The 21,698-nt window shown below is 58.9% G+C and overlaps 1 protein-coding gene across 10 annotated transcripts in view; it reads left to right on the top strand.

The window, feature by feature from the left end:
• MEF2D (myocyte enhancer factor 2D) overlaps positions 1-21,446 on the top strand; it is a 59,987-nt gene extending 38,541 nt beyond the window's left edge. For 3 of the 10 annotated variants that reach the window (XM_061375127.1, XM_061375129.1, XM_061375128.1), the window contains 8 exons: positions 3,828-3,965; positions 7,360-7,570; positions 9,870-9,926; positions 13,776-13,972; positions 14,547-14,567; positions 17,341-17,470; positions 20,183-20,411; positions 21,063-21,446. In XM_061375127.1, the coding sequence (XP_061231111.1) occupies positions 3,828-3,965; positions 7,360-7,570; positions 9,870-9,926; positions 13,776-13,972; positions 14,547-14,567; positions 17,341-17,470; positions 20,183-20,411; positions 21,063-21,393 (1,314 nt within the window). In that variant the 3' untranslated portion in view covers positions 21,394-21,446. Of the gene's footprint in view, positions 1-3,827; positions 3,966-4,101; positions 4,237-7,359; positions 7,571-9,869; positions 9,927-13,775; positions 13,973-14,546; positions 14,568-17,340; positions 17,471-20,182; positions 20,412-21,062 lie in introns of all 10 variants that reach the window. The other 7 variants (XM_061375133.1, XM_061375132.1, XM_061375130.1 and 4 more) reach the window with 7 other exon arrangements.
• Positions 21,447-21,698: the final 252 nt, after the last annotated feature.

Raw genomic sequence — 21,698 nt, 5'->3', positions numbered from 1 at the left:
GTTGGTTCCCCCCAGCATGGCCATGGCCAAGCATCCTGCAGCTCCTGCCTGCCCTCACGGGGGTTTGGCTCCTTGTCCACCAGTGCCCAGTTGTGGAGGGGCCATAGGAATGGTTCTGAATTGCCCCTTTTTGGCCAATTTGAGCCAGGTGATGCCCATCCCCTGTGCCCATGCTGGGGTCGTTCCGGCACCGCTCCCTGCCTGCTCCTCAGCGCCGCCTCATCCGGGATGCTCCGACCGCGGCGCTCGCGGCGTCGAACAGATTTGTCTTGGCCTAAAAATACCGTAAACATTTTGGGCAGCGTTCGCTGTTCCCTTATGGTCCAAGCTGCAAACACTCCCAAGCCGACAAGTTACACACAGTCCTTGGCACCCAAAGACAGAACTGTGTTTGCACCACATGAAAAGCTGGAGCCGCATCCAAAGGCGAGGAGAGAAACGTCGGCAGCGGAAGGATATTGGTGGATGGCAAGGCAAAGAGCCCAAACACGCCGGGCTCAGCATGTCTTGTTGGAAGAGCCGCCCTGGAGCGAAACCCACTGGGATGGAGGCAGGTTTTGAGGCTGCTCAAGCATCCCCCCTTGTCCTCATCTCGTCTTGGAGCAGGGTTTGGGGTGCTCAGAGCATTCCTGCTCCTGGTGCTGGTTTCAATCACCCCCCCCCTCCAGCCATGTCCCCTTGCCCCTACCAGCCTGGCATTGTCCCCACCACACACAGGCCCAGTTTATCTCATGTTTCTCAGTGACTCCCAGTTGAACTTGACTCCTCCAAGTGCATCTTTGCATCCTTGATGCTTCCCCAGCAACAAGGTAGGGCTGCCCCATCCTGCTCAAGGCCAGGTTGGATGGGGCTTGGAGTACCCTGCTCTAGTGGAAGGGGTCCCTGCCCGTGGAACTGGATGAGCTTTAAGGTCCCCTTCAACCCAAACCAGTCCGGTTCTCTTCTATAACTCTATGGCATCCCCTGTGGGGACTCCTCCGCATCAGTGGGATTGAGCCACGCAAACCCCTGCGGCTCTCTCCCTGCCTGGCAGAGTCCCGGCCGTTGGAAGCTTTTAAGTCAGAGCAAATCTCTCTTAATGCAGAGAGGGGGGTTCCCTTAATCAGGCGGGGGACAGCTGAGGCCCCCAGGCAGGCACGCTGGGGGCCACGTGCCGGGATCACGCCGGCTTTGCTCCTCGCTGTCGCTTCTCGTTTCCGCGCAGCCCGCCTGACGTGCCAGTGTGTGATAAGGGGCTTGGATGAGAACAGGGCAAGGGGATGCTCCAGAGCCACTTCAAGCCACGCAGCAGAGCCTCTCCTTGCTTTCCTTGGCTGAATGTCACGGGGAGGGCTGAGATCTCCCTCATTCCCAGGGCTGGCATCGCCTCAGAGGGCATCGCAGAGGATGCTGCAAAGGCAGCTGCCGGTGCCGTGTTCTCATCCTCATCCTTATCCACTTCCCCACAGCCTGGCGTGGTGGAGTCCCCTCCTCGAAGGGAAGTCAGCCGCATCCTGGTTGAGCATCGTTTCCTCTCACATGTTCTGCATTTCCTGCTGCTCTCCCCCCCTCTTCGGGTTAGGAGTCTGTTCCCATATGAGCTGGGATCATGGGAGTGGGAACATTGCTTGGAAGAGCGGATCCTGCCATGGGGGGCACACCCAATAGAATGGGGGGGCCTGGGGGTGGCAGGGAGATGGAAGGTGATGGAGTTTCTTTGCCATGTGAGGTTCTCACCCTGGTTTCCCTTGGAAGCCTTATGCTGTGAAGGGATTGGTTTTAGCTCTGTTTTCTATGGGAAGAGAGTGCTGTTCCTCGGGGTGCAACCAAGAGGTTTCGTGCCTCTGTGCAGCTCCAGCTTTTCCCCTGGAAAAGGGAATGAGGAGGAATGAGAAGGAAGGCTCTTTTCCAAAAGACCTTGCAGAGATCCTGAAAACGGGAACGGTTGGGGTTGATTCCTGCTCCAGCCGGATGGTTTTCCTTTTACATCATCTTGTCAGGGAGCAGAAAATGTGGGACACACATTATTTTATCCCAAAAAAATGAACACCCCAGCAGCTCACATGGCTGGAAATGGCATTTTGTTGTCCCAAAGCTCCTTTGGAGCAGCACATTCTGCTTTGGCTCGTGACCTGCTGTGACTTGGGCCCCGGTGCTTCCTGTCCCAGCACACTGCAGATCATCCTCGGCTGTGCCAGCTCTGGAGCCCATCTCCATTCCCTTCCTCCCCTCCATGCCTGCAGGCAGCTGCCTGTAGCATCCAGGAGGGATTTTTCTCCCCATGCACAATTGGCTTCATGTTTCCTGGGGCTGCTGCTGGGTTTTCAATGGGGTGGTGGCATCGCAGCCGCTTGTCCCAGCTTGGGATGCTCTGATCTGAACTTGGTGGTGGGGGTCCGACCCAAAGACAATGAAGTTATAACTAAGGTTATGAAGTCTGTGACCAGGGACAGGGACTGAGTATTAGGTGACAGGAATTATATTAGTAGCACCAAACAGGGCTTCAGATGCCACCGTGGTCAAGAGTGAGCCAGCCCCTTCGCTGGTGGAGCTGGATGTGGATGAGGACTTCTCCCCACTGCTCATCTCTAAGTAGTGAGTGTTCAACTGATGATGGTGAAGGAGTCAGTTTAACTGGGAATAGGGTGAAAAGCTCCAGCTGGAGGATGGGTTCGGTGCCTGTTGCTTGACCAGTATCAAGTGGCCACCAAGCAGGACCAGTGGGAAAAGGCAGAGCCGTTTGGTTCCCATCAGAGAGCCATGGAATGGTTTGGATTGGAAGGGAGCTTAAAGCTCCTCCAGTCCCAACCCCCTGCTATGGGCAAGGCCACCTTCCATTAGAGCAGGTTGCTCCAGGCCCCATCCAACCTGGCCTTGATGTTTATTACAGTTTAGGAAGACAAGAGGAGAATCGTCAAGGCTCCCTGCTTTTCTCTTTCCTCCTGCTGAATTTGGCATGAAAAGAGATGAAGACTTCCAGGAAATTCTGTAGCTTTGACTTCTAAATAAAACCCCCCTGAATTGGCAAGTGATGGATCCGTAATAGCATCTAATTGCTTTTGGTATTTTGAAAATAGAGTGATTAAACGTGCATGTGTAACACAATCTGCAGATTGGCTACTGCGCTCGCAAGAGGAACTTTTGGGGCTTCCACCGTGTGTGTGATTAGCAGGCTCCTGTTAACGAAGGAGATGTCACATCAGTAGCTCTCTGCCCCTTTGCTGCTCATGCAGCCGGGGCTTGCTGCCCCAGGTGTTGTCACCATCACCCTCCTGTATCACCCGTGCCATGCTCTTGATGCGATGCTCTTGATGCTGTACCCATTGCGCATGGGAAGTGCCCCCCATTAGAACCCAGCTGGGTTTTTTGCCAGGACAAGCTGCTGTTTGCGTGTTGTTTTGGTCCTTATTTTGCTATTTGGAGGAAGGTTTTTCCCTGTTTTTAGCAGGAGAGCAGGTATCATTAAAGTTTATTTCCCCTCCTTGTCATTGTAGCAACTGTAGGTGATGGATGCGCCTGAGCAGGTACGGGTCCAAATTCAGCTCTGGCATGAGCAGATCCTTTGAAAGCAAAGAAGTTTCTCCCCATCCATCCATCCATCCATCCATCCATCCATCCATCCATCCCTCCCCATGTTGTCATTCCTGACTTAGGGACAGCCTGGTGTCAAAACCTCACTCTTTAACTCCACGAAGGTCAACGATGCCTTGGGGTGAATTTGCACAAGGGCAAAGCCATCCTCTTTCTGGTCCCGGGGCTGTTCTGGGGGGGACCTGCCCGTCTCGGGCACCTTCCCGTGTTCCCCATCCCCACTCCCAGACCTCAAACTGTCCCGGTTGTGTTTGCAGACATTAAGAAAGAAAGGTTTTAACGGCTGTGACAGCCCGGAGCCCGACGGCGATGACTCCATAGACCAGAGCCCCTTGATGGAGGATAAATACCGTAAAGGCAGCGAGGATCTGGATATCCTGTTCAAGCGCTATGGTGTAAGTACCGGGCCCCCTTGGCTGGAAAACCTTCATTATATGTTCTTCTTTTGTTTTGTTCTCCTTCTGTTCCATTTCCCCTCCCCGACACCCCCCCTTCCGTGTCCTGTGTCCCTCCCATCCCCAAACGTCACAGGCGCTGAACAAGAAGCACAGGGAATGCGAGAGCCCGGAAGGGGATGAAGTGTTTGCTCTGACCCCGCAGACCGAAGAGAAGTATAAAAAGATTGATGAGGAGTTTGATAAAATGATGCAGAGTTACCGGCTCGCAGTGAGTAGCTGGTGGTCTGCAGCCCCCCCTCCTTTCCCTTCCAAGTGATGGAGGGGCCTGCCTTGTGCATGGCTTTGCTTCGGAGCCGTGCTGTGCCTTGGGAGCCGATGCGTGCAGCCCACCACCCTAGGGGTGAGAGGCATGAGGGGCCCTAGGGATCCCTCCTGTTTCCCACCTGGAGGAGCAGGAACATCCTTTGGGAAAGCCGTTCCCATTAGCTCCAGCATCCCTGAGCCTCTGTGGCTCCAGCTTGGCAGTGAAGGAGGATGTTCTCCCCATCTTTGCTGCAAATACTGGATTAAGGCCTCCTTTTCCACCCTTTTTTCCCCCAAACCAGGTGGTTTTGGCCTGGATTAAGACTCCAGGTTCACACCATGCCACCCCCCCCCATCCCTGTGAGACTTTGGGCTCTTCCACATTAATTCCCCCCCAAATCCCCCGAGCCCTCGGGGCAGCTGGTGGCCGTGGCAGGAATCCAGGGAGGTTTTAGCCTGTGATCCCGGAGCCGGCACCGGGGTGGCATCAGGACAGTGCTGGAAGGGATTTGTGTCAGGAGACAGGAGGAGGAGGAGGGACACGCTTCAAATTAGTTGTTAGCTCAAGGGAGCAGAGGCTGCTGATGCAGGGGAGGCTCCTTCAGAGGGATTAGCCCTGGGTTGCTGCAGCCAGAATTGATGCTGCCCGGAGCGGAGCAGAGCGGAGGCTCATTCCTAAGGGCTGGATGAAGCAGTGTCATAATGACACACACACAGACCCCATCCCCACCAGAAAATAACCCCCACGGGTTAAAACTCCATCTCCTCTTGAGAGGAGCCTTGTGGCGTGCACAGCTCTTCCTTGTGCTGACTCAGCAGGTGAGCTCCAGGAGCCTCCCAAGGCCCCCAGCATCTGCATCTCCATCCCCTGCATCTCAGAGGTGATGGGAGGTGGCTGCTCTGAGCCCTGGGAGAGCTGAGGAGGGGAAGCCAGATGGGATGCAGGCAGTGATGGATGCTCAAAGCTGTGCCCTCCAGGCTGGGTTTAGTGCAGGGTGAGCTCCTGCAAGGCTTGGCTCTGCCTTGGCCTCCCTGGTTTCACTACTGGGGAGCAGGTTTTAGCCCTGGTACCCCCCAGTACCTGACGCAAGCCCTGTCACTGGTGCAGAGTAGGTTAAGAAGTCATCAGAGGTTTAAGCTGGGTGTAGAATCACCTCAGAAAGCAGGGCCTGCTCAGCATCTGTGTGTGCCTGCTGCAAAGGGAGGGCTCCAAGCAGGCTCCCATCATTGGAGGCAGCATCCAGCTGTGCCCCAAAGGAACACTCCGTGCCCTAAAGTCATTTTGGCTGGTGGCTTTCAGGTGTCGTAGTCAGGGCGTAGCATCTGGCTCCCCACTAAACCCCCCTGTGCAGCGAAGGGACCGAGTGATGCAGTTGAAGAAGACGCTGCTTCCCTTATAACCAGCTGGGTTGGTTTTGTGTGTGACAAGAACTAACCAGCCTCAGCACCCGGGGAAGCTTAACAACAGCCTTGTTTGCTCCAGAGAGGCCTCGGCCTGGCTTCTGCGTTTGGTGTTTGAATTGCTTTGAGTGGGAACAGGAATCCTTGAGGTTTGGCTGCTGTGTGCATCTTCTGCCCCCCGGTTTGGATTGATGTGCAAGCTGCCTTCCCTAGCTGTGCCCTCCCTGGGGGTCTGGGGGGGACCTGGGGCCATGTTGCTGGTGGCCTGGGGTGTGCAATGAGATGAGAGAGAGATGGAAAGCAAACGTCCTCTCTGCAGGTGGGGTACCAGCCTCTTGGCTTTATCAAGGCGTTGTGTAAGGTGCGATGCACAAGGGGTAGCTTTTCCCTTCCTCTCCCTTGTGCACGAACACTGGTGAGTTGGCAGTGATGGAAACCTGTGGTTGGAAGGTGCCCCTGCCCGTGACAGGGGTTGGATGTGGATGATGTTAAAGCCGTTCCAACCCAACCCATGCTGGCACTCTGTGTGTGAGCCGTGATTTATCCCCGCTCCCGGTGTTCCTGCAGTGCCCAAGGCACCTTCCTCCTCCTGCCTCTGCAGCTCCCAGCAGGAGCAGAGCGATTCCAGCTCTCCCCAGCAGTGGGGAAAGGGCTGGGAAAGGGTCCCTGTGACCGCGGTGCCGCAGCGCAGGCTCAGAGCCGCCCTTCCCAGAGCTTGGCTGCAGGCACAGGATCTCTCTGAAGGACGGGATGCCCTTGAGAGGCTGGTGGGGAGGGTTCCCAGCAGCCAGGCGTGGGTAAGCACCGTCCCCCTCCTTCCTCCCCGCCTCCTCTCAGTCCCCAGAGGACAATCACCCACCTAGGAGCAGGTTTCTGGGGGGGCAAGGGGCCCCCATCATTGTGCAGTGGGGAGATGCTCGGCTCCCTCTACCCTCAGCTCTCCCAGCCCCAGGATGGTCCCATCCGGCCCTGGGCTGCTCTGCCCCTCCATCCCTGAGCAAATTAAAGTGGGACTTTAGCAAAGCCCCTGCTAAAGCCTCTAAGCAGGTGCCTGCTCCTGTTAACAAAGAGCACATCAGTGACATAAGACAGACGCTGGGATAATCGCAGGGAGTCTGGCTCCAGCAGGGCACCGGTAGGTGAAGCTGGTCCTCAACCCGCAGCCCAGGATAGGGCTTGAGCGATGCTCCTGCTTCCCAGGGTCAGCTCCTCCTTCCCAGCAGCTCCCAGAGGTGCCAGGATGAATCCCAGTGTCACCCTGGGGCCACTCAAGGCAAAATGAGCCTTTCCCAGCTGCATGTCCACTGGCAGCAGTGCCAGCCTGTGTCGGTGAGCCACTGCTGGCTCTTTGGGAGGGCTCTTCCCATCACAAAGGGGAGATTTAGGTTAGATATTAGGAATGGGATGTTAGGAAGCTCTTCCCTGTGAGGGTGCTGAGGCGCTGGCACAGGGTGTCCAGAGAAGCTGTGGCTGCCCCATCCCTGGAGGGATGCTCTGGTGCATCCCTGCGAGCTGCCAGCATGGGCAGGGTGCAAGCACAGCGGTGCAGGTCAGCAGTGACGTGGGGCTTTGAGGGGCTCCCCCCCTTTTCCAGCTGCTGTGATGCAGGATCAGGCCCCCTCTTGCTCAGAGCTTGCAATGCGAGGACCTTCCCCCCTGCTCCCCTTCACCACTGCTCTCTGCTCAGTCCGCAGTGCCGGCTCCCAACTTCGCCATGCCCGTGACGGTGCCGGTGACCAACCAGAGCACGCTGCAGTTCAGCAACCCCGGCAGCTCGCTGGTGACACAGTCCCTGGTGACCTCCTCACTGACAGACCCACGGCTCCTGTCGCCACAGCAGCCAGCGCTGCAGAGGAACACCGTGTCCCCAGGGCTGCCGCAGAGGCCGGCCAGTGCAGGTGAGTGATGCTGTGCCCCTTCGCACCCCTCCTTCCTCATCCTCGTTGCGGGAGCCTTGCAGCAGCGAGTGTGGAGCATCCCGGGATGCAGGAGACCCCCGCGGCCATGGGTCCAAGCCAAGGGTCTCAGTGCGAGCATCACCCCTCATTGAGAGGTGCTCCCCCCCCCGCCTACCCCAGGTCTTGTTGAGAGCTGGATCCCTGCAGGGCTCTGTTTTGAGGTTGGGAAGCACAAGGGGATGAGTCACCCGGCGCCGTTCCCAGGCTTGGGGGTGGCTGCCGGCATCCCATCGCCGGTGGCACTCCGGTGACATGGGACTGCTGCCTAAAAAGGGCTTTTTTGGAAGTGGGGCTGTGCTGGTTGCAGTTGGTCGCATGTGGATCCGGTGACAGATCGCAGGGAGCAGGCATTTCCAGCGGGGACCGGCCATGGGTGGCGGAGGGCAGGATGGGGAGAGGAGCAGCTCCTCACCCATCGCACCCTGCAGCAGCGGAGGCGGGGGGGACACGCACACGATTGTGGGACCACAGCCCTGCAGTGTGATCATGAATAAGAACAGCGTGCAGAAAGCCTCTGCCTGCTATTTCGGTTGTCACAGATGGGCTGGAGAAATCACAACGGGCTGCAAATGGCAGAGCCAGTGACTGCGACCGCCCGGACGTGGGGGTGCTGAGAGCTCAAAGGGGGCTCGCAAAGGGGCTTGGAGAAGTGGGAGAAAGGGTTTGGGGGTGCCCCCAGCAGCAGGTTGAGTGGGGTCAGAGCGGGCACAAAGAGATGCCAGGGCTGGGATGCAATAGGAGCAGTGGTTGGAGCTGGCTTGTTCGCTCGCTGCTCTCTCCCCATGGTCTCATGATGGATTGAAGCGCTCAGGTACCACGGTGAGCCCTCAGGCCTGATGGAGAGGGGTCTTCCTGCTCTAAGAAGAGCAGCCTGAGCAGCAGAGCCTTCCTTGGCTATGGAAAGCCGTAGCCCTGGGTCCCTGCCCTCTCACAGGCCCCTCTGCTGCAAAGAAAGAGGCTTGGTTGCAGTGCAGAATGCGCTGGAGGCTCCTCGTGTTTCCATCCCGCCGCTCATCTGAAGGGGGATCAGTTCGTGGTTGCGAGCGCAGAGGTGTTCCAAGTCCAACCATCTGCATCTCATTCATTCCCTGCCTGGGACACGGCCGAATCCTGCTCACAGGAGCCAGGGCCTTGCATGTTCGAGCTCTTTTTTTCCCTTCATTCTTTTCTTTACAGCAATGGGCTCGAGCGGAGCCGCGTTCCCAAAGCCAACGCAGCCTTGGGTCAGTACCCAGTGCCAAGGGGGTCTGCAGGGCTGGGAATGGGGCTGGCATCACTCACCCAAGGGGATGACCCCGCTTTGTGGTGATCACACAAAAGAAGGGTGCCTTGTTTTGGAGCCTTCCCCTGTTTCAAGCTGTAAAAGGCTTTAGGGACCCACAGCATCCCCAGTCCTGCTCCCATGTGGGCAGCAAGCACGTTTCCCTGCATGGAAGCGGCTCAGCCATCCTGGGAGCTCAAACCGAGAGCATGGGACAGGGAGAAAGGTTTGTGGCTCAGGTTTCCCCATCTGGCCTGAGAAGGGCTGGGCAGGGGTTAATGGAGGGGTTTGGGATCCGAGGCTCTTCATTCCCCTGCCCAGGGCTCCGGGATGACTGCGGTTGCAGCTCCGGTGCTGGAAAATCACTGCCTGCAGCGTGGCCAAGGCACCGTTGGGCTGTCAATGGGTGCCTTTGAGGAAGAGCTCACCAACAGGGCTGCAAAGCAGGAAAAGAGGAGAGGCAAAACGTTCAGTTTCTTGGGCTAAGAAGGGCTCTGGAACGGTTCTTCCCGGCACAGCAGGGAGCGGCGGCGCTTTCCAAGCGCTGGGACCACGGGAGGCCGAGCTGCAGCCACGTCCTGGCAGCACGGGGATGGTTTCCATTCGGTGTGAACATTACAGGGGAGGTTGTGTTTCACGCCTTGCTGCTGGGGCTCTCTTCTCCAGCAGCACCAGCCCCCCGTGTCCCCCCAAAGCGGGGCTTGGAATGGAATAGAATAGGCGCAGTGTTTTCCAAGCTGCCTCCTTTGGAGCAGGCTCCTGTGCTGCCTGGCTCCTTCCCAAAGGAAATGGATATGCCTGGGTAATGTTTCCCAACCTGATCACCAGGAATGCTGCTCATTTTGCCCAGGGCTTTCTCCCTGAGAAGGCAGCGCTGCTCGTTTTCCCCTGCGTCCCGCTCTCCCTCCCTCCCCAAAGGAGGGATGCTCACCCTGTTCCCGAGCGGATGGTGATCTCATGTTTCCTATTGCTTTGCAGGGGCGATGCTCGGGGGAGACCTGAACAACACGAATGGAGCCTGCCCGAGCCCTGTGGGTAAGTGAAGAGCCAGCATCACCTTTGGGCCAGTGCCCTTGGCTCGGTTTGCCCCTCCTTGCCTCAGTTTCCCCATGTGGAGCGTAGGGTTTTGCTTTGCCATTCGGCACTATTGGTCGATGGAGAAGTGCTAAGGGCAGATTCTGGTGTGTGGACCTCCTTCATGTACCAAAACCATCAGCATCTTCACTGGGGCTGCTGGGCTCAGTAGGGACCCCATGAGCATCTCCCCTGGCTCTTTGGGAGAGCTGCAAACCAAGGGGCTGATGGAGGACCATGATTTGAGCAGCTCCGGGTTTAGCTCCCCGTTCCTCCCCTTGACCTCTTGTGAGTCACTTAACACCCGATTCCTCCTTGTGCTCGGGCCCTATAAAGGTCTTTTACTGCAAGGAACAAAGCTCATTAAGGTCCTTTCCACTGCGAGAGCCCCGGTGCTAACGAGGCTCAGGCTTGGTGGCTTAGCTCCCTGGCTATAAAGTGCTCTAATAATACCTCCTACCCCTGCTCTGCCTCCGCTCCGCCGGCTGCAGGGCGAGCGCTTTGGGGCCAGCTCTTGCGTCGGTGCCTCCCGAACGCCAGCACCAGCCCCTGGATCCTGCTGGGAAGCAGCTGCAGCTCCCAGCACCACTGCGGGCCAGGGCTTAGAGTGGGTGCCGACCATCGCGGTGAGGTGGAGGGGGAAGGCAGCCCTGCACCAATGGCCTGGCTCAGCCCCCCTGCTCTTTGCGGTGGGGCTCTGGCATGGAGGAGGAGGGTGAGGTTCAGCTTTGCCCCCAGTTCAAACCACACCGGAGCCCAAGTCCCACTGGATGGAACTGGGCCAGGCGCGGTTCCGCAGCACCACGGTGGCACCGCAGCCTGACCTTTACCCCGTGCATGCAGCAGCCGTGTGAGCACGGGGGGGGGGGGTTCCTTGCAGCATCCCTTCCAGGGCAATCCATGGGGTTGGCATCTCCCAGTACGGGGCTTTTGCTGCAGCCCCCAACCACATTCATGGCCCTTTTTCCCCCCTCCCCGAGGCCACCCCAACGTCAGCTGCTGGGAGCAGCCGCGGCAGCTTGGCAGGGCCCCTGAATGTCAGCATTGACGTCACCGGAGCATTCCCTGCGTTCCTGCTGCTGCTCCAGGAAACAGGCACAAGGAGCAGGGACAGCCCAGCCGTGGCCAGCCCCGGACCCCCGCTGTCCCCACACCTCCCAATGTCCCTGGGGCTCCCTGCGCCGGCTGCGGGATGAGCGCATGGCTCCGGTTCTGGCACCGCTCCTGTGGGGTTTGGGTACCTGGGACCATCTCTTCCTTCTCTTTCTCCTCCTCCTCCTCCTCCTCCTTGCAGTGTGATCACCTGCTGCCTCTGAATCATCAGCCACCGGGTGCCTCTGGCCTCATCCTGCCGTGATGCGATGATGCTCTGCGATGCGGGCTGCATCCCTGCATCCCGCGCACCCATGGAGTGCCCCATCCATCCTCAGTGCCCCCGGGGGTGGGAATCACGCTGCCCACTCTGCCTGCCCCATCACCAGGGTGCTGTCCCCTTGCTGTCCCCAGCTTGGTGAGGACACAGGGTGCTGCCAGGCTCTAATTCACACCAGGGTGGTGCAAAGGCACAGGGCATGCACAGGAATGTGGTGGTCCTCAAAGGGGCAGTTACTGTGGGACACACGTGTGCATCCGTGTCGGGGTCATCTTGGGAAGGGGAATGTGGGATTTAATGTGTCTTTTGTTTGCCTCCACTGGCTTCTGCGTGGCCACCAGCACTGCAGGTAGAGGTCACCCAGGGCATTTTATGCACCTTTGTTGTTCATAGATATCAAAGGCAGTGGCTTTGCAAGTGAAGCCCATCTGGTTCGTGGTGCATTGGGGTAGCCAGGACCTGGGGACACATCCCCTCTCTGCGACAGGGACACGGCTGCCTCCAGCAGCATCCTTCCCATGCAGCATCCCTGATCCCTGGCAGCATCCATGGGAGCATCCCTGGCTTTGTGGCCCTCGTGGGCCGGCTCCGGCAGAGGCGGTGGCTGGTGCTTGGTCCCTGCTGAGCCGGCGCCGGGGCTGCGGCGGCGCTGCCACCAGCCGCCTGCTGAACTGCAGATGCAGCGCAATGGTAGATGTGATTAATAATGCAATCAGCGACCTATTTTTCCCGGTCTAACGTGCCATGAATATGAGGGCTGAATCCTGGTGATTGCTAAACGCTTTGCTATCTTTGGGGCCTATTCATAAAGCAAGCCCAGCCCTCATCAGAACAGTAATCTGATCCCATTTATTCCTTTCCTGATGTTCATCAAATCTTTTCCTTTTTACATTTTTGTCTTCCTTTCCTTTCTTTTTCTTTCTCCCCCCCCCACTTCCCCATCCCTCTTTGCACATAAAATCCTTAAGTGGGGCAGCAGGAGGAGGAGGGAACCTCAGATCTCCAAAGGGGCACTGGGAGCAGTGAACTGAGTCCTCGCTCTGCCACAGCCCCCTTGTTTTGCTGCTCTGGTACCATAAAGAGACCTTTAAAAGTGACCGGAGCAGTAATTATCCCCCTTTGCTAGGGCCCCAGCACCCTGCCAGAGCAGTGTAAAGAGCCCTTGCTGCAAGTCAGGCCTCTCTTATTTGTTGGTTGGTATTGCAGTAACAAGGATGGGTTCCTGCAGGCAGCTTGGGGCAGGTTGGTTTGCTCCTGCTGGGGAGGATGCTCCCGCTGCAGGCATCTGAGTGCTGTGGAGGCTGCAGGAACCTGCCCAGGGGCTGTGGTTGAGCCTGCCTGATGTGCAGGAGGGTTTTGAGGAGACTGGGGCATGCAGGGATGCTGCAGCTCATGGCCCCAGTGCGGTGCTGCTGCAGCTCATAGCCCCAGTGCGGGGCTGCTGCAGCTCATGGCCCCAGTGTGGCACTGCTGCAGCTCATAGCCCCAGTGTGGCGCTGCTGCAGCTCATGGCCCCAGTGCGGCGCTGCTGCAGCTCATAGCCCCAATGCAAGGCTGCTGCAGCTCATAGCCCCAGTGCAGCACTGCTGCAGCTCATAGCCCCAGTGCAGGGCTGCTGCAGCTCATAGCCCCAGTGCGGGGCTGCTGCAGCTCATAGCCCCAGTGCAGCGCTGCTGCAGCTCATAGCCCCAGTGCGGGGCTGCTGCAGCTCATAGCCCCAGTGCAGCACTGCTGCAGCTCATAGCCCCAGTGCGGGGCTGCTGCAGCTCATAGCCCCAGTGCAGCGCTGCTGCAGCTCATAGCCCCAGTATGGCGCTGCTGCAGCTCATAGCCCCAGTGCAGTGCTGCTGCAGCTCATGGCCCCAGTGTGGCACTGCTGCAGCTCATAGCCCCAGTGCAGGGCTCCTGCAGCTCATAGCCCCGGTGCAGGGCTGCTGCAGCTCATAGCCCCAGTGCAGCGCTGCTGCAGCTCATAGCGCCAATGCAGGGCTGCTGCAGCTCATAGCCCCAGTGCAGCACTGCTGCAGCTCATAGCCCCAGTGCAGCGCTGCTGCAGCTCATAGCCCCAGTGCGGGGCTGCTGCAGCTCATAGCCCCAGTGCGGGGCTGCTGCAGCTCATAGCCCCAATGCAGGGCTGCTGCAGCTCATAGCCCCAGTGCGGGGCTGCTGCAGCTCATAGCCCCAGTGCGGGGCTGCTGCAGCTCATAGCCCCAGTGCGGGGCTGCTGCAGCTCATAGCCCCAATGCAGGGCTGCTGCAGCTCATAGCCCCAGTGCAGCGCTGCTGCAGCTCATAGCCCCAGTGCGGGGCTGCTGCAGCTCATAGCCCCAGTGCAGGGCTGCTGCAGCTCATAGCGCCAATGCAGCGCTCCTCACCGTGCATCCATTTCCCAGCGCCCTGCATTCACCTCCATCCTCTCTGGCCCCCGTTATCCCGCAGGAAACGGCTACGTGAGCGCCAGAGCCTCCCCGGGGCTCCTTCCCGTGTCCAACGGCAGCAGCTTGGGCAAGCTCATCCCGGCCAAGTCGCCACCGCCGCCGCCGCCGTCGCACAGCTCCCAGCTCGCCAGCAACAGCCGCAAGCCGGATTTGCGCGTCATCACCTCGCAGAGCGGCAAGGGCTTGATGCACCATTTGGTGAGTGCCCAAGCAGAGCCTGTCCCCTGCCAGCAGGCACCTTGCAAGGGATGGAGGGGGTGCAGCGCGGGCACCTATTCCCTGCCGGAGCAGTGGGAGTGGGATGGGGCTCGGGTTCCCATTTATGGCATCATGGAATCAACCAGGGTGGAAAAGCCCTTTAAGCTCATCCATCCTAACCCATTCCCCAAGGCCACCATGAGCCCATGGCGCTGAGGGCCTTGTGAAGTGACCCCTTGCAAGGATGCTGTGGCCTCACCAGTGCCCCAGCACAGGGGCACAGTCACTGCAGCCACACTGGTGCTGATCCAGGCCAGGATGCTGCTCACGTTCAGCTCCCATCCATCAGCACCTCCAGCTCCATGAGCAGTCTCCAGATGCTCTTCCCCAAGCCTGGAGCGTTGCGGGGCTCTTTGCCTTCTTGAACCTCAAAGCTCATTTGCCCCACGCTGGATGCCAACAGCCCTGTGCTGGCCACCAGTATGACCAGTACGTGCCCTGTGGTAGGGGAGGGCGCGGTGCTGGTTGGTGTTAATGGTACCTCTTGGTTTTCTCCCTGTTCTCCGGCGCGCAGACCGAGGACCACTTGGCTCTGGTGAGTTCCCTGTTGAGATGAGCATCATGGCCTGGGGTTGGGGTTGGGGTTGGGGGGGAATGGGACATGGGCTGCTTGTCCCTTTGGTCCCCACACCCTGCTTTGGTGTGGGGCCATCACAGGGGGTGGATGCTGTTCCCTTTGCCCTCCGTTGGGATGCGGGCACCAGTGGAGGTGCCCCATGGGCTTCACTGAGCCACCGCAACCTCCAGCATGGGAATACCTGGCCCGTTGCCACCAGGGAGGAAATCAGGCTCTTCCCATATGAAGGATATGCTTTAAAGCCTGTGTAAAGCCACCGCCTGCCTGCTGCCCTCCCTAAACCTCCTTTGTGCACGGGGGGCAGCGGTCCATGTTATTTTTAATGGCTTTGGGGGGTGTTTTCTGCCCTCCCTCGCCAGCAGAGTGAATGCCACCTTGTTTGTGGCAATGATTCACTCGGCTCTGTTGCTATTCTGGTGCAAGGCAGATGGGCGCCAGGTCAGCGCAGCGAGGAAAGGGCGCGCGCTGCTCTAGGATGCAGCTCAAGCAGCCAGGGAAAGGCTGTCAGGAGCAAGCCAATGGCACTTGCAGCATGCAAGGAGCCATTTAGCCAAGGGGGGAAGCTTTGGCAGCCTCCAATTGTGCTGTTTCCAGTGCCTCAACCCCCTTCCCAAGCTGCTTCGTGCCTCAGTTTCCCCATGTGCAGGGTGGAAGCAGTGAGCTCCCGCCTCCCCATCTGCTCCCATGTCACCATTCCCGCTGCCAGAGGGCATCGCCTGTCTCCGAGCTGGAGGAGCAGCTTGCTCCAGGCAAGCAATGAGCCCGCTTGGCATGAGCAGCCTTCATTGTTAGGCTGAGCTCAGCGGCTTGGGTTCTGCCTGCAAGGAGGGGGGCAATGGGGGGGGATGAACCCAAACAGGGGGGGACAGGGACCTCGGCACAGCTGGGTTAGGAGGAGAACCCAGCATTGTCCTTATGGCTTCACCCCTCATGGTGCAGACCCCCCCTTCTCCTTGCTCCGTTAACCTTCTCCCTGCATTTGCTCCTTCCCCATTGCTCAACCTACACACCAGATCCCTCCACATGGCAACTCCCACCTCTTCACACACACAGGGATGAGTCAGCTGCCCCTCACGCTGCCCTTAACCCTTTGCCCTGCCTGCTTTAGGGGTGCTCCTGAGCGCAATCTGCCCTTTAAGGGGGTTCGGATGTGCCCCCCCTATGGCCCTGATCCAAAGGGTGGAGCAGGATCCCGTCACCAAGCCCATGGTGATGCACGGCCTCACCTCCTGCATGGCTTTTATAACGTGGCACTTGGCAACCAGGAGCATTTTGCAAGGGGCACAGTGTGTGGCGTGGGGCTGGGGGCAGCGTGCGCACCCTCAGCATCCTTCCTGCCTCAGTCAGGATGCGGATCCGGGTCTGGCATCCCCACGCTCATGGTGTGAATAGGGGTGGGTGGTTGCTGCCCCGTTCCCAGGGCTGATACCCTCCTGCTCAACAGCATCCCCTCATCCCAACCCTTGGTCGTGGTCGGATTCATCCCCATTCCTGTGCTCTCCCAGGAAAACCGGGTACCAGGGGGCAAAGGGGCTGTGGGGCCGCATCCTGCTCCTCCAGCTCAGGCTCTGCTGCAGGGAGGAGCGGGATGGAGCTGAGTTCTGCCCACCAGGAAGGCATTTCCCTGCTGCCTCCTTAACCCACAGGCTGCAGCCATGGCCCAGGGTGGTTGCCAATGGGATAGGGGCCAGGAAAACCTGCTCCAGCAGCCCCAAGGCTTGAGCAATCAGAGCGCTGGTAACCGCCTTCAATGGGTGCTGGGGAGGCAGCGAACCCAGCACCCCCGCAGGTGGCCGGGTTTTAGCCTCCAGCCTTACCCCAGGAGGGTCCTGCGTGGCCATGACCCCATAGCCAGCCCCACAAGGCCCTGGGGGTGCAGGCAGCCTTGTGCCAGGCACTGATTTAAGCTGGGCGCTGCCCCAGGCTTCACAAGGGGATGTGTGCCCGGGTGCTTCAGCTTAAGAGGCAAGCCTCTTGAGGCCGATTTAAAGCAGCTCAGCAGAGACAGCCCAGCTTATCTGCTTGTAAACAGGGCTGGATCTGCCCACGTCACTGCCTGGGAAGCCATGGGGAGGGGGGGGTCCATGCACAGGTCCAAGGGCAGGGTTTTTCCATAGAGGACCTGCTAATGCCCGAGGCACCCAAACCTCACAAGGGCACTGAGGGTGCTGAGCACTGGGGGTACCAGAGGGCCACAGGATGGGCTGGGTTGATGGGATCTTAAAGCTCCTCCAGTCTCAACCCCCAGGGGCACCTTGCACTGGAGCAGGATGCTCCAAGCCCCATCCAACCCAGCCTTGAGCACTGCCAGGGATGGGGCAGCCACAGCTTCTCTGGGCACCCTGTGCCAGCACCTCAGCACCCTCACAGGGAAGATTCTGCCTTAGATCCAACCTCAGCATCCCCTGGTCCAGTTTGAACCCTTTCTTACCCCAGAGCGGATGCAAACCAGATGCGGGTCCCTGCGGGTGAAGCCCAGCCCTGGGTACAAAGGTGCCCTAGGGCCAATGCCAAGTGACCTGCAGTGAGCATCACAAGGGCCCTCAATGCCTGTAGCTGGTGTGGCTTGCACCTTGCTGCAGTGAGGAGTGGCCCTGCTCAGTCCCACAGCCTCGGATGCTTCAAAGCCTGATGCATGCCTGGAGGGGGGGGTTAGCTGCACACTGAGGTTTGATGGGGATAACAAGTGCAATGCAATGCTCCTGACTCCCTTCTCCCTTTGCCTCCCCAGCAGAACACGCAGCGGTTGGGTGGCTCCCAAGCAACTCACTCTTTAACCACCCCGGTTGTTTCTGTGGCCACCCCGAGCCTGCTGACGCAGGGGCTGCCTTTCTCTGCCATGCCCACAGCCTACAACACAGGTAAGAGCTCATAGCCCTTTCGTGATGGGGGTATGTGCTGCTGGAGGCACGCTCCTGGCCCTCCTCACCTCCATCACCCCTCCTGGGACTCGCTGCCACGAGATGTGGTTGATGCCAAGGCTTTCACAGCATTGAAATCAAGGGGAGAATCGGTATTGAGCTCCCTGTCCCATGCAGAAGGGCTCTGAGGGCAGGGTTCTGTCACCCTGCAGCCCATTGCGCTGTGCTGGCAGCGTGAAGGTGCTTTTTGAGTGGATGCTCATTACAGCTCCACCCGTCCCCATGCTCTTGGGAGCTGGGGGTGATGTTGTAATAGGGGCTTGATGGAAAGGAGCATCAGGGCCCCTCAAACCTTGGGGAAGAATGCAACCCAGCCTGCTTGTGGGCCATGGGAATGGAGGGGGGGGGGATCATCTGCAAGCCATCAAGCAGGGTGTTAAGGACTCGCTGCGTTTCCTCCATAGCAAACTGGGGCTCAGAGCAGGCAAGATGTCAAAAGCTGCTTGTCTGGAGGAGCCCGGAATAGGCACGTTGGGAACTCCCTCTCCTAATGAGTAGGTGTAGCCCACAAGATGCCTGTGTGTGCGTGACGAGAGGCTCCTCTCCCCCCGTGGAAGGCAGCCCCAGCCCTGTGGTCCAGCAGCCCAAGGGCCCAAAATAGGTTCTAATTGTGCCCTGCGCTGCTCCCGACAGGAGCTGGGTTCCAGCTTTCCCGGCTGGTTTCCTCCTGCAGATGACCACAGGCACGAAGCGATCCCACGTGGGCTGGGATGTTATCAGGGGTTATCATTGCCTGCATGAAAACCCTGTTTGAGGGTGCAAGCGTGGGGCTCTGGGCTTGTTCTTTCCAGGGGTATCCTATTCATTGGGTGGGGGCTGTCCCCATTGCAGGCTGGTGTGGGTTATGTTGAGGTTCTCACAGTATCCCAGTATGTTAGAGATTGGAAGGGACCCCATAAGCTCATCCAGTCCAATCCCCCTGCAGAGCAGGAACACCCAGATAAGGTTACACAAGGATGCATCCAGGTGGGTTTTGATGCCTCCAGAGAAGGAGACTCCACAGCCTCCCTGGGCAGCCTGGGCCAGTGTTCTGGCACCTCACTGAGAAGGAGTTTAAGTGGAACCTCTTGTGTTCCAGTTTGTACCCATTGCCCCTTGTCCTATCATTGTTTGCCACTGAGAAGAGCCTGGCTCCATCCTCGGGACACTCCCCCTTTATATATTTATATACACTAATAAGGTCACCCCTCAGTCTCCTCTTCTCCAAACTATAGAGACCCAGCTCCCTCAGTCTCTCCTCATAAGGGAGATGCTCCACTCCCTTCATCATCTCAGTTGCCCTGCGCTGGACTCTCTCCAGCAGGTCCCTGTCCTTCTGGAACTGAGGGGCCCAGAACTGGACCCAATATTCCAGATGCGGTCTCACCAGGGCAGAGCAGAGGGGAAAGGGGACCTCTCTTGACCTACTGACCACCCCCCTTCTAATGCACCCCAGGATGCCATTGGCCTTCTTGGCCACAAGGGCACAGTGTCGGCTCATGGTCACCCTGTCGTCCACCAGGACCCCCAGGTCCCTCTCCCCTAGGCTCACTGGCCAGGCTTGCCCTTTCCCATGGTGCTTGGGTCAAACCCAACTGTTTGCAGCTTAGAGATAGGAAACTCCTGCAAAACGTGACAAAAGAGGTATGGGATCATGTTCCCTGTCAGGGTGCTGAGGCGCTGGCACAGGGTGCCCAGGGGGGCTATGGCTGCCCCATCCATCCTTGAACATCCAGTGTTCAAGGTTGGATGGGGCTTGGAGCAAGCTGCTTTAGTGGAAGGTGTCCCTGCTGGTGTCAGGGGGTTGGACCTGGATGGGCTTCAAGGTCCCTTCCAACCCATCCCAGTCTATGGGATGGCTCCAGCTCTTGCCATTGGCTGTGGTGGCGGCTGTCACAACCAGTGGGTGTCAGGAGCTCCTAAACCAGCAGAGCTGGTGCTGGGGGGTGAAAGGGCCCTGGGCCTCTCTCAGGGTGTGCTCGGCTCAGCCCGCGGCATTGGCAGCGGTTCAGCACCTTTGCAGCCACCCCTTTGTGCTGGGCTGCTGGGCCCCACTGGGGTGAGGATGCCCAAACCTAGAGCGAGGAAGCAGGAGGAGGCGCTGGGGGAGCGCAGCAGGGAATGGGTTGGGTTGAAGGGGCCTTAAAGCTCTTCCAGCTCCAACCCCTGCCACGGGCAGGGACCCCTTGCCCCGGAGCAGGATGCTCCATGTTTGGGAAGAGCATCACCCGCATCCTTCATCCCCTCCACCCTAAGCCGTTCAAAGGGGGGGAATGGACCCGGCGGTGGGCGGAGAGCGCCCTCTGCTGCCCGCGAGGTGTGGGGCAGGGGGGGCTGTTGGCCTGAACCCTATCCCTGAGCCTAACCCATGTCCTGATCAGGGAGGAAGGCTGGGTATAGAAGGATGAAATCCTTCCCTGTGAGGGTGCTGAGGCGCTGGCACAGGGTGCCCAGAGGAGCTGTGGCTGCCCCATCCCTGGCAGTGCTCAAGGACACGGGGGTTTGGAGCATCCTGCTCCAGTGGCAGGGGTTGGAGCTGGTACTCCCTGCAGTAGCTGCTGCTCTCTAGGTCATGCCTGGTTTGTGCCCCTGGTCTCCATCTCCTCGCAGTGCTCAGGGCTCTGCTGGAGGAGCTTTGACATTGAAGTGACCGAAGGGCTCCTTCCTTTCCAGATTATCAGCTGCCGAGCGCGGAGTTGTCTTCGCTGCCAGCATTCAGCTCACCCGGTGGGCTGTCCCTTGGCAACATCTCTGCCTGGCAGCAGCAGCAGCAGCAGCAGCAACAACAGCAACAGCAACAACAGCAGCAGCAGCAGCAGCAGCAACAGCAGCAGCAACAGCAGCCGCAGCAGCAGCAGCCGCAGCAGCAGCATCTGGTTCCTGTATCACTAGGGAATTTAATGTAAGTGAAAGGCTGACAAGAAACCGGGAGGGGGGCTTTGGGCAAAGGGATGCAGGGACGGGACAAGGGGAATGGCTTGAACCTGACAGAGGGGAGATGGAGATGGGGTCTTAGGCAGAAGCTCTTCCCTGTGAGGGTGCTGAGGCGCTGGCACAGGGTGCCCAGAGAAGCTGTGGCTGCCCCATCCCTGGCAGTGCTCAAGGCCAGGTTGGACACAGGGGCTTGGAGCATCCTGCTCCAGTGGAAGGGGTCCCTGCATTTGGAACTGGATGAGCTTTAAGGCCCCTTCAACCCAACCCATCCTGTGGCTCAGTGATTGATAATGGGTACCAATGGTCACTCAGTCGATGCTGCCCATTGCAGGGTCTAATCCTGGCATGGCAGTGACTGTTTCATGGTGAGCGCATGGATTGTGATTCCTGGGGTCATCACAACTCCCAGTTCTCACTGTGAATCCAGATTTATCATGGAATCAGGTTCATCATCTCAGCCTCATTGGCCATTCTGGATTCATTCGGGTGCGGGTTGCGAGTTCTGTGCTCCAGCACCTAAAAGGCCACCGCAGAGATAATAACGACCAACTTCCCATTATCTCCTCCCCCGTTTCTCCCCCCTTCTCCCTTCCTCCTCCTCTCCCATCCTCACGCCCAGACAAGGGAGTCACTTATCCCACACCACCACTTTGACTGTCAACACCAACCCCAACATCAGCATCAAGTCGGAGCCCGTCTCGCCCAACCGGGAGAGGAACACTGCCACCCCGCTCAGCACCTTCCCTCACCAGCCCCGCCACGAGCCCACCGGCCGCTCGCCCGTCGACAGCCTCAGCAGCAACACCAGCTCCTACGAAGGCAGCAGCGAGCGGGATGATCCCTCCCGCGCCGATTTCAGCTCCTCCCTGGGCCTCCTGCGACCCAGCAGCGAGCCCGAGGGCGAGAGCCCCTCCGTGAAGCGCATGCGCTTGGATACCTGGGTCACATAACGGGCTCCTCGCCATCCCTTGGGAGCGCTGCCGGCGCCGCGGGGAAAGGGTGGGGAGGGATGGGGCGAAACAGGGGATGGGGATGGGATATGGGGGGGGAGGGAAACGATCATAAACTGCCTGAAAACAATAGCTTTAGGATTCTGTAGGCATTCATCCTAGCGCAGCAGGGCGTAACGGCGCTCCCGGCCTTGGGAAGAGCCAGCGGGGGCTTTGGGAAGGGAGGGATGGGAATCACACGGCTGAGTCCTGGGCAAAAGCAGCTGGGGATGGGATGCTCATCCCCGTTGTGGCGGTGGGTGCCC

This window comes from Neopsephotus bourkii, unplaced genomic scaffold, assembly GCF_033783945.1.
Source record: "Neopsephotus bourkii isolate Nb327-2 ecotype Australia unplaced genomic scaffold, CSIRO-AGI_Nbou_v1 NB_1660, whole genome shotgun sequence".
Taxonomy (NCBI): Eukaryota; Metazoa; Chordata; class Aves; order Psittaciformes; family Psittacidae; genus Neopsephotus; species Neopsephotus bourkii.
This window is presented reverse-complemented; position numbering and strand designations above follow the sequence as displayed.